The sequence below is a fragment of the Xenopus laevis genome, chromosome 6L (assembly GCF_017654675.1).
Source record: "Xenopus laevis strain J_2021 chromosome 6L, Xenopus_laevis_v10.1, whole genome shotgun sequence".
NCBI lineage: Eukaryota > Metazoa > Chordata > Amphibia > Anura > Pipidae > Xenopus > Xenopus laevis.
Window position 1 is genome coordinate 154,055,441 of NC_054381.1, and position 12,424 is coordinate 154,067,864.

At 39.8% G+C, this 12,424-nt stretch overlaps 1 protein-coding gene across 1 annotated transcript in view; it reads left to right on the forward strand.

Annotated features, from left to right (window-relative positions):
• The window catches only part of efr3a.L (EFR3 homolog A L homeolog), a 120,938-nt gene that overhangs the window by 82,626 nt on the left and 25,888 nt on the right, over nt 1–12,424 (forward strand). The window contains 1 exon segment of the mRNA NM_001094422.1: nt 11,911–12,072. Within this exon segment, the coding sequence (NP_001087891.1) occupies nt 11,911–12,072 (162 nt within the window).

Genomic DNA, 12,424 nt, shown 5'->3' on the forward strand with positions numbered 1-12,424 from the left:
CCATTAACATAATGAGATGCCTGGATGCAAATTGGCTTTCTATTGAATCCCTCTAATTACTGTATGTGTTTGGCTAATTCTAATCTAATCACACTTTGCGAGAGTCAGTGGGAGCCATCTTTATCAAGCCAATTTATCATTTCTCTGTTTCTATCAGCAGAGAATTTAAATTTTTCGAGATTTATTATACCTTGATGCTGCAAAAAGCCAGAATCCGAAAATCCTCCATCTCAGACCCGTTGTGGTCCTGTATAAGGTAATGGGAGAGACACCTATCTCAAATTGAAGTTATAGGCATCTTCGGAGGTTTTCACCAGAAAATCCAACTTTTTCTGGGTTTTTGGGCAACAATTTCAAATAATCGAGCAATTCAGTTAAAAGCCCCGGAAAATTCAAGCAATTCAGGTTTTCATTTGATTTTATCAAGTTTTTCTGGGATCCAGTTAAAGTGAGGTTTTTCTCTATTAATAAATAAGCTAAAATTAGGCATCGGAGTTTGGTTGTGGTTTTTTATTTTTTAATAAAATATGAGATAAAATCAGATGTTAGTAAATAACCCCTATAAAACATGTAAGCTTTAAATAAACCCAATAGGCTGGTTTTGCATCCAATAAGGATTAATTATATCTTAGTTGGGATCAAGTACAAAGTACAGATATGGGACTTGTTATCCAGAATGCTCGGGACCTGGGGTTTTCCAGATAACGGATCTTTCCATAATTTCATCTTCATACCTTGTCTACTAGAAAATCAAGTAAATATTAAGTAAACTGGGGATGCACCGAATCCAGGAGTCAGTTCGGGATTTGGCCAGGATTCGGCCAAATCCTTCTGCCCAGCCGAACCGAATCCTAATTAGCATATGCAAATTAGGGGAGGGAAATTGTGTGACTTTTAGTCACAAAAGAAGGAAGTAAAAAATGTTTCCCCCTTTCCGTTCCTAATTTGCATATGCAGATTAGGATTTGGTTTGGTATTCGGCCAAATCTTTTGCGAAGGATTCGGGGGTTCGGCCAAATCCAAAATAGTGGATTCGGTGCATCTCTAAAATAAGCCCAACAGGCTGGTTTTGCTTCCAATAAGGATTAATTATTAGGAATGCACCGAATCCAGGATTCTGCCTTCTGCCCGTCTGAACCGAATCTGAATCCTAATTTGCATATGCAAATTAGGAGTGGGGAGTTAAATTAGCCGACTTTTTGTCACAAAACAAGGAAGTAAAAAAATGTTCCCCTTCCCACCCCTAATATGCAAATTAGGGTTCAGGTTCGGTATTCTGCCGAATCCTTCGTGAATGATTCGGGGGTTCGGCCGAATTCAAAATAGTGGATTCGGTGCATCCCTATTAATTTTATCTTAGTTGGGATCAAGTACAAGCTACTGTTTTGTTATTACAGAGAAAAAGAAAATTCTTTTTAAAAATATGGATTATTTGATTATAATGGAGTCTATGGGAGACCGGCATTCAGTAATTCAGAGCTTTCTGGATACTGGGTTTCCAGATACATATGTACATATGTGCAGGATCTGCCATATTGCTGCATTCATCCTAGGCACTAATGCAGCAGCCCACCAGTCACTCTGTATGGCCATAGAAAGATGGACCTCAATGTCAGACATCAATAATGGTAATACAGATATGGGACCTGGGCTTTCCTGATAACTGGTCTTTCTGTAATTTGGATCTTCATACCTTAAGTCTACTAGAAAATCATATAAATATTAAATAAACCCAATAGGCTGGTTTTGCCTCCAATAAGGATTAATTATATCTTAGTTGGGATCAAGTACAAGCGACTGTTTTATTATTACACAGAAAAAGGAAATCATTTTTGAAATTTGAATTATTTGGATAAAATGGAGTCTATGGCAGACAGACTTTCTGTAATTTGCAGCTTTCTGGATAACGAGTTTCATGTAGTAACAAACGTGGAAGAGCCACATGATCGGCGTTTGGTTGATGTTTATTGGCCAAGGCTTGTGTGTAGAGCAGCCCAAGCGCATGGAATTCAGAGGTGGCCATTAGGGCCAGCGAGCTTGTAAACCCCAGGGAACAGATTTGCTCCTGTCATCATACGATTCCTTTTAAAGCAGTACTGATGAATGGAAAAATGGAAAGCAGGCTGAGATGTGTCAGTAAATATAAATACAAGCACATAAGTTGACAAGGAGCGGTGCAGGCGACTAGTTATTATTATGGAGAGCGGCAGATTTATGCCTGGCAGTGAGCAACATAACTGTCGATCAAACCGCGACAGACTTTTCCCGCTGAGATACAAAGGACGTGCCCCCTCCCTATTTTCACTAAAGCACAAAGCTGTTCCTATCTGCAAAAGGCCCCAGATTTGTTTTTTAAACTTTAGACTTTGACGTTTTGACCCGGACAGCCCGGTATTTTGAGGGGCTGCACGGGTCTATACTTTCTGCCCGGTTTTCCAAATAAGGGAAACCGGGCGGGATTACATTGATTGACACGGAGATCGTCATAGCCCCGCCCACTGACATCACAGGTCCGCCCACTGACGTCACAGACACGCCCACTGACGTCACGGATGACGCATGCTGCAGATTGTTAGGAAAGTGTTTGGTTAACTCTTTATTCCAAATGTTCCATTCAAGTGAGCCAATGTGTCTTCAGCCTACTGAATTTTCCTTCTTTTGTGATTTCATTCATGGTTAGCCCTGCCTGTCCATTTCATAACCATCTTTTCTTAAGAAACATTTAGTACAATCCAGTTCACAAATGTGACACACTGTTAATAGTTGCACTTGTAGATTGGATATACAGGTATGGAATCTGTTATCCAGAATGCTCGGGACCTGGGGTCTTCCGGATAACGGATCTTTCCACAATTTGGATCTTCATACATTAATGAGCAGATTTATGAAGGTCGAATTTTCGAATTTATGCGAATTTTTTTTACTCAAATGAATTCGAATATACTCACAACTCAAATGGGGCATTATTTAAGAAAAAATTTGATCAAATAGTCCCAAGCAGAAAATTCGAAACGAATTTATTCGTACGAATAGTTTTTCTCCTAAAAAAAAAACTAGAAGGTCACAAAGGCAATTAACATCTTCAAATGGTTCAAGGGACCTCTGCCATTGACTTGTACATGAACATGAATTGGGGGATTAGAATTCAAATGTGTGAATTTTGGCACCAAAAATCTTCCTCTAAATCTACTAGAAAATCATATAAAAATGAAATTAACCCAATAGGCTGGTTTTGCTTCCAATAAGGATTAATTATATCTTAGTTGGGATCAAGTACAAGTTACTGTTTTATTATTACACAGAAAAAGGAAAACTTTTTAAAAATCAGTATTTTTGGATAAAATGCTGTCTATGGGAGACGGTCTTTCCATAATTCTGAGCTTTTTGGATAACGGGTTTCCAGATAACGGATCCCATACCTTTATTCGGATATATTTATCTCTGCCCTAGTCCACTACAATTTGTTCTGCCCTTCTACAGAACAGTCTCTGCCTCCCTGGCCCTTCTGTTCTGGAGGCCAAGGGGGTCTCTGTTCTTCAGCAGTATTTGGCTTATCCCTGACAATTGTTATTGGAACATGAAAAATAACGTTTTCCCCTTTTAATGTGAAAATATACAGTCTTCATGCAATGATTAAAGGGGACCCGTCGCCCAAAGAAATTATCCAAAATCCTATTTTATCACATTAGTCAAGCAAAGTGAACTTTAATTACACAATATAAATTATTTGAATCTTGTTTCCTTCAGTCTGGGAATTCATAATTATAACAAGCAGGCAGGAGCCATTTTGTGGACACTGTTATTAAGACAAGTCTTGTATCATCTCAGAATCTTGTTTGTGCACCAGAATGGGTGACCTGATGTCCATCCCCATGTCCTGGTTACACAATTAAATGGTGAAGAGAACTGGGGGAATGTGGGGAGAGCAGTGGCATGTAGGAAGTGCAAAGTAATTGTCTAATTGCATGCCCAGGGTATAGAGGAGGGGCAGACAATATTTGATTGACAGCTGAGATTTTTAAATGAGCTTACAACAGCTATGAATGCTTTAATAAAAAATAGAAATTGGATTTCATGTTTAATTTGAGAAGGACTTTTATTATACAGATTTTTGTGTCTGGGTGACAGGTCCACTTTAATTACCTTGACCTCTCTACCAACAAGTATCCTGTGTTTCACAACCTAAACTAAATCTTTCATTTATGATCTTGTTGAAGGACATTCATGTGCAACGTTATCCCATGATGTCCTTCTGAGGAAACTAAACCCTAAAAGGCATGTTATATATGAAAAGGAAATTGCTACTTTGAAAGCTCAGCCAATGAATCAAAATTAAACTAGAATTAAGAGGAGTTCCCAAACTTTTTCATATGACTGTATAACTGCTTTAAGGAGAGCTAAACCCTTACAATAAATGTGGCTAAAAATGCCATATTTTATACAGTGAACTTATTGCACGAGGCTAAAGTTTCAGCTTGTCAATAGCAGCAATGATCCAGGACTTCAAACTTGTCACAGGGGGTCACCATCTTGGAAAGTGTCTGTGACACTCACATGCTCAGTGGGCTCTGATTGGCTGTTGAGAAGCTAAGCTTAGGGCTCGTCACTAATTATCCAGCAGAAAATGAGCTTCCCTGGCTGTAATATAAGCTGATGCTACAGGTTTGCTGATTATTCAATTCTGATGCTAATTGCACTGGTTTCTGTGCTGCCATGTAGTAATTATCTGTATTAATTACTAATCAGCCTTATATTGTGACATTTCTATTCTATGTGTACTGTATATTGTGAGTGGCTCCCTAAGCTCAGTAAGTGACAGCAGCACAGAGCATGTGCAGTGAATCAGCAGAAAAGAAGATGGGGAGCTACTGGGGCATCTTTGGAGACACAGATCTTTACTGCTAAAGGGCTGTGGTTGCCTTGGGCTGGTACAGAAGCACAAAACATCATGTACAACATTTCTAGCTACTTCTTTAGTTAGGCTTCAGTTCTCCTTTAGAGGGGTTGGTCACCTTTAAATTAACTTTTAGTATGATGTAGAAAGTTATTCTGAGACAATTTGCTTTTTTTTTTTAGTTATTTAGCTTTTTATTCAGCAGCTCTCCGTTTTGCAATTCTAACAGTCTGGTTGCTAGCAACCATGCATTGATTTGAATAAGAGACTGGAATATGAATAGGAGAGGCCTGAATAGAAAGATGAGAAATAAAAAGTAACAATAACTATACATGTGTAGCCTCACAGAGCATTTGTTTTTAGATGGGGTCAGTGACCCCCATTTGAAAGCTGGAAAGAGTCAGAAGAAGAATGCAAATAATTAGAACAACTATATATAAAAAAAAAAGACGACTAATTAAAATTGTATAACATACTAAAAGTTAACTCGAAGGTGAATGACCCCTTTAAAGGGGACCTGTCACCTATATATAAAAATCTGTATAATGAAAGTCCTCTGCAAATTAAATATGTAACCCTAATTCTTTTTTTTTTTTTTCTTCATTTATACATACATACCTGTTAGAAATGTTTAAATATCTGAGCTGTCAATCAAATGTTACCTGCCCCGCCTCTATGCCCGAGGCATAGAGGCGGGGCAGTGAATTACTTTCACTTTCCATTCATCAAATCCTGAATCTCACTGCACTTCTCACATTCCCCCTTCCCTCCTCACACTGCACTGAGCATGGGCATTAGGTCCCCCATTCTGGCACATACACAAGATTTCGGGGTGATAAACAATTAGTCTTCATAACAAATTGCCACAAAATGGCTCCTGTCTGCTTGCTGTGTTTGTGTAATTCCAAGACTGAAAGAAACAAAATGTAACTCATAAATATATAGTATAATTACATTTTATTTTACTCCCTTAACATGGTAAAAAAGAATTTGGAATTATTTCTTAAGATGACAGGTCCCCTTTAATAAACCAGCCAAGAGATGAACGCTAAAGCTTTTAGGGAAGTGACCGTTATTAAAATCCAAATGTGACAGCCCTTTCCTTTTCAATGTCCTCCTCGTCCACCACCAGATTGCTGCCCCCACCAAGAACATGGCATCTGTCTGTCCGTATCATCTAAAGGTGGCCATACATGGGCCGATAAAAACAGCCGACAGACCGAGTCGCCATCTTATTGGTCCGTGTACGGGGCCCTCCGATGGGCTTCCCCGTTCGATATCCGGCCAGAGGTCGGTCGGACGGGAATAAAATTCCTGTCGGATCGCGGCCGCATCTGTGAGTTGATGCGGTCCCGCGATCCGACCGCCCATTAGCCATCATTGGGCTCTAGGGCCCATGATCGGATCAGCCCAATATTGCATATCGGGGAGAGATCCGCTCGTTTGGCGACATTGCCAAACGAGCGGATCTCTCTGTGTATGGCCACCTTAACAAACAAGAGTCTCTCCAACCGGGTATTCTCCTCAATATCTTGCACTTTTTATTTCCTTCCCTCTGCAAATGATACTCTCCTCATTCTCATTGATCCGTGCCTTATATTTACCTGGGAGGGGGATTTCGGATCTCTCCTCGGCTTTCCTGCACTGACTCATGTTGTGTGACAAATGTCCTTGAGTAGGAAGGGCTGAGGCTTTGGACATGGAGAGCTGATAAAAATGCATCACGGATGTAATCTGACAAAATATTCTCTGTGGGAACCTTTCCCACCGCCCACGCACTCTCTCCGCTTGTCTCCTTCTCACTGATGGATCTTAGGGGACCGGAGGTGACTCATCTCAACGCACCGCGTATATTCGCTATATAGATATATATTAGAAATAATAATAGCTTTTTCACTTCTAAGAATCCCCCTTGAGCCCCTGCTAAATAAATTGCAAAACCTTTCGCATATTCGGGTAATGGCTTGTGGGTTGCTTTGCTTGCCAGGAAAAATAGCCAAAGGAATGCAGCACTAAAAGTGACCGTTTTATTTAAATTGTATCAAGCACCAGCGATTGTTAATACAGCTAAGGGATCTGTTATCCAGAATGCTCAGGACCTGGGGTTTTCCGGAAAACATGAATCTCCATACCTTAAGTCTACTTAAAATGTATTGAAACATTAGATAATCCCAAAAGGCTCTAATAAACACATCTATAATTGGTATTAGTTTCATTATTTTTTGTATTTGCTTTATAATGCTTAAAGGGACACTGTCGTGGGAAAACGTTTTTTCAAATCAGTAAATAGTGCTGCTCCAGCAGAATTCTGAACTGAAATCCATTTTTCAAAAGCGCAAACATATTTTATATATTTCATTTTGAAATCTGACTTGGGGCTAGACATATTGTCAGTTTCCCAGCTGCCCCAAGTCATGTGACTTGTGCTCTGATACACTTCAGTCACTCTTTACTGCTGTGCTGCAAGTGGAAGTGATATCACTCCCTTCCTTCCCCCCCCAGCAGCCTAACAACAGAACAATGGGAAGGTAACCAGATAGCAGCTCCCTAACACAAGATAACAGCTGCCTGGTAGATCTAAGAACAGCACTCAATAGTAAAATCCAGGTCCCACTGAGACACATTCAGTTACATTGAGTAGGAGAAACAACAGCCTGCCAGAAAGTAGTTCCATCCTAAAGTGCTTGCACAAGTCACATGACTGGGGCAGCTGGGAAACTGACAATATGTCTAGCCCTATGTCAGATTTCAAAATGAAATGTGTAAATTTTTTTTTGCTCTTTTGAGAAATGGATTTTCAGTGCAGAATTCAGCTAGAGCAGCACTATTAACTGATACATTTTGGGAAAAAACGTGTTTTCCCATGACAGTATCCCTTTAAGATTAAACAAATCCCTGAAAGACCAAACTGCCAACTCTAGTTATTTCTGATGTTTCTATGTTTGAGCAATTTTGAAATGCAAAGTGTTCAGAAAATAGTTACTAATGACTAATGTGTAATAGGCTTTTTAAAGGAGAAGTCAACCTGTACGGGGAAAAAACCCTCCCCACCTCCCCTGTGTAGGCCCTCCTCCCCCCCGGCCTACCTGCCCCCCCCCGGGGCAAGTGCCCCTACCTTGTTACCCCTCGGCGCAGGTCCTCTGCTGCTGAGTTCACGGGCGCCATCTTTTCCCGAGTGCTCTTCTTCCTTCTTTGACCAGCGTTTTTTGGCGCATGCGCAGTATGAGGCATTTACCGTTAAGGATCTTCTGCCCATGTGCCGAAAGTCACAAAGTTTCCAAAAAAAAGATCGGAAACTTCGTGACTTCGCAGGCCTGCGTTTGTACTGAAAAGTCCCTATTTTCTCTGCATCGAACTGCCAGAAAAAGAAAAAAAGTGACCCCAGAACAGCCACCAGGTGCAACTGAGATACTTTTGTAACAATTTTGAGATAAGCAAATAAGTAATTGTAACAATATAAGATAACAGGTCTTTTGGGAAAAGTTAGACACAGCTTAAAGGGCAATTCACCTTCATTATCAAAACTGTAATAACTAAAAAAAAAAAAAGACAGAAATATGTTCAGACTTTCATAACCTGCCAAATTTTGTAAAATGAACACGGTAATTAGGGGGTGTGGCCACAAAAAATGGGTGTGGGCAAAAATAGCGCAGCACAGTTTTTTTTATGTACAAAATGTTGGGAGGTATGATATATTATTTAATGTTTTTCTAGTACTCGTAATGTATGAACATCCAAATTACGGAACAATCCATTATCCAGAAAACACCAGGCCCCGAATATTCTGGATAACAGGTTCCATACCTGTAGAGCAATTCCCTTTTCTTAAAACACCTTCCGACCTCCCATTATATAAAGTATTTCTCACGTCAGATTTCAGCCGTATTTGCCATAGATGCAGCTTTACATTTCCATCACATACACCCAAAAAAACTGCCTTTCATGTTGCAAGAATAAATAATCCAGTTTATAGGGGGGACATTTCATGTGCAAATGTCTCATTGAATTGTCAGGAAAGGAATATTTTAGTTATAGAGCCAAGCGCGGGCTGGATATTTATTCCCTTACTGTTACCAACGGTGATGGATGTTGCCATATAACAGGTATAAATAGCAGAGCAGCAGAATATCACAAGGGCTATAAATATATTGTAGCTGCAGGGCTTGAATATCATTGATACTGTCAATGGGAAGCTGGTTCTATGTAGGCGAAACAGAAAAGTTTAAAATACGTTATATACCCTGAATGTGCCGTAAAAGATTTTTCAGTCAAATTCTCTATAAAAGACTAGCATTTAAAAGTTTCTTTTTCTGGGTCAAGCGTTGAGGAAAATGCAACATAGATAAAAACCCATGTAATGATTAATAAAGAACAAGGTAATTAAAGGAGAAGAAAAGCTACCGAATCAGTTTATTGCCAATAGATTAGCCAGAATAGTGCAAGCTAGAACATTATACTTATTGTGCAGAATGCTTGATCATACCTGAGTAAACAGCCCTAGAAGTTCTCAGTTTGTTTAGGATAGCAGCTGCCATATTGGCTTGATGTGACATCACTTCCTGCCTGAGTTTCTCCCTGCTCACTCATAGCTCTGGGCTCAGATTACAGCAGGGAGGGAGGGAGAGCGGAGCAAACTGAGCATGCTCAAGCCCTGCCCTGGAGGTTTAAGCTGAAAACAGGAAGTCTGATACAGAAGCCCATGAGTACACAATAGAAGGAAAGAAATGTGCTGTTTCTTTTGACAGGGGACTCAGAGCAGCATTACTTTGAGGGGTTACTGGTGTATTTATCTAGACCTTTCTGATAAAGCTTACTTACTTTTAGTCTTTCCTTCTCCTTTAAAAGGAAAGTAAAGTCTAAAATAGAAAAAGGCTAGCAATGCTGTATTTTGTATACTAAACATAAACATGAACTTACTGCACCACAAGCCTTATAAAACAAATGATTTATGTTTTCAAAGGTGGCCACAGGAGGTCACCATCTTGTAAGTTTGTTAAACATCTTTGCAAGACCAAGACCTTGCACATGCTCAGTGTGGTCTGGGCTTCAGTTGGGAGGTTAAGCTTAGGGATCGTCATTATCAAAACAACACAAGTGAAATGATATCTGCCAGAAGCTGATACAGCAAGACTGATTAATAGGGATGCACCGAATCCACTATTTTAGATTCGGCCGAACCCCCGAAACCTTCGTGAAAGATTCGGCCGAATACTGAACCGAATCGGAATCCTAATTTGCATATGAAAATTAGGGATGGGACAAAAAGTTTGTTACAAAAAGTCACGCGATATCCCTCCCCGCCCCTAATTTGCATATGCAAATTAGGATTTGGATTCAGTTCGGCCGGGCAGAAGGATTCGGTGCATCCTTACTGATTAATAATCAGAATATGCAGACTGCACTGGGTCTGCGGATACAAATCTCGACACAGTCGCCGGCTGCTTTACAGGGAAACAAAGCTGCCCCCCTGCCGTTTGAAAGTATGATCGTTTCCCCTGCAGAGCAGTTAGGGACCGTCTGCAGCTTCCTATCCACTGCTGTCAGAGCAAGTAAAACGAAGGAGGATATTCACTAAGTACAGTCAGGTTTATTATAGATACGGTACACATTTTTCAATTAAAGTATATTGGAGATACCGGTAGATTTCTTTTTCTTTAAAGAAAGTAAAAAATGGAATTTTATTTTTTTGCCTTTACATCCCCTTTAAAATAGAAGATGGAATTTGGGCTGAAGAAGAACATTCCTTCATTCTAAGAACAGAAACCTACCTCCCAACTCCCTCATGATTACCTGCATTGATTAACTGAGTAACCCTGGCAACCAGGCATTGATTTGAATAAAAGACTGGAATATAATTAGGAGAGGCCTGAATAGAAAGGGGAGTAATAAAAAGTAGCAAAAGCAATACATTTGTAGCCTTACAGAGCATTTGTTTTGTAGATGGGGTCAGTGACCCCTATTTGAAAGCTGGAAAGAGTCAAAAGAAAAAGGCAAATCACCCAAAAACTATAAAAGAGAAAGACCAGTTGATTGGCTAACTTTAAGCAACTTTTTAACACACTAACGGTTAACTTAAAGGTATACCGCCCCTTTAATCCACAGCCAGTCACATCAGTGGAACTTGCGCAGACCAATGACTATAGAAAATAAAGACCGGCTAATTTTAGGCAACTTTTTAGCATACTAATGGTTAACTTAAAGGGGTGGTTCACCTTTAAGGCAACTTTTAGTATGTTATATAATGGCCAATGCTAAGCAACTTTTCAACTGGTTTTTATTATTTATTTTTTTAGATTTATTTGCCTTTATCTTCTGAGTCTGCAGCTTTCAAATGGGCGTCGCTGACTTCCTTCTAAAAAAACAAGTGCTCTGTAAGGCTACAAATGTATTGTTATTGCTACTTGCTATTCCTGATCTTTCTATTCAGGCCTCTCCTATTCATATTCCAGTCTCTTATTCAAATCAATGCATGGTTGCTAGGGGAATTTGCACCCTAGCAACCAGATTGCTTAAGATGCAAATTGAAGAGCTGTTGAATAAAAAGCTAAATAACTGAAAAGCCACAAATAATAAACAATGAAAACCAATTGCAAACAGTCTCAGAATATCCCTCTCTACATCACACTAAATGTTCTCAAAGGTGAACCACCCCTTTAAAGGTAAACCACCCCTTTAATCCATAGCCAATCACATCAGTTGAATTTACACAGGGCTAGATTAACCTGTGGCAAGACAAAGCATTTGAATGTTCATTAGAGCATAAGGCCAATGACACCCATGCAGTTTGTCGTCCCAAAACATCTTTTATTTGCCGCCAACTGGAATCGCACAGGTAAAAAAAATGGTCACCAAAAGTGCAGCCCCTTTGATTCCCATTGGCAAAAATGTATTTTCATGGGGTTGGACCCTGATGTAGCCAGAACATTTGCAATTCAGAAGCTGCCATTGGCAACCCTAATATGAATAGCAACATGAGTGACTCCATCCAAGTAAACTTCTTTTGCTTTATTGTTCAGCATGGCCAGCAGTTGTACAGACACATCTACCTTGGCTGTAAGGAAGACGACAACGTCCATAAGAATTACGAGCTGCTCTATACCACTTTGGCTCTGGTGACCATTGAGCTGGCTAATGAAGAAGTGGTCATTGACCTCATTAGAGTTGCCATTGCTTTGCAGGTAAGTTCTAAATGAACACCATTCAAATGCAGTCCCATTCTCTTATCCACAAATAACATTACATAGGTACTGGGTAGAGTCATTTTTGCTTAAAGAGATACTGTCATGGAAAACATGTTTTTTTTTTTTCAAAATGCCTCAGTTAATAGTGCTGCTCCGGCAGACTTTTGCACTGAAATCCATTTTTCAAAAGAGCAAACAGATTTTTTTTTATATTGCATTTTGAAATCTGACATGGGGCTAGACATATTGTCAGTTTCCCAGCTGCCCCCAGTCATGTGACTTGTGTTCTAATAAACTTCAGTCACTCTTTACTGCTGTACTGCAAGTTGGAATGATATCACCCTCCTCC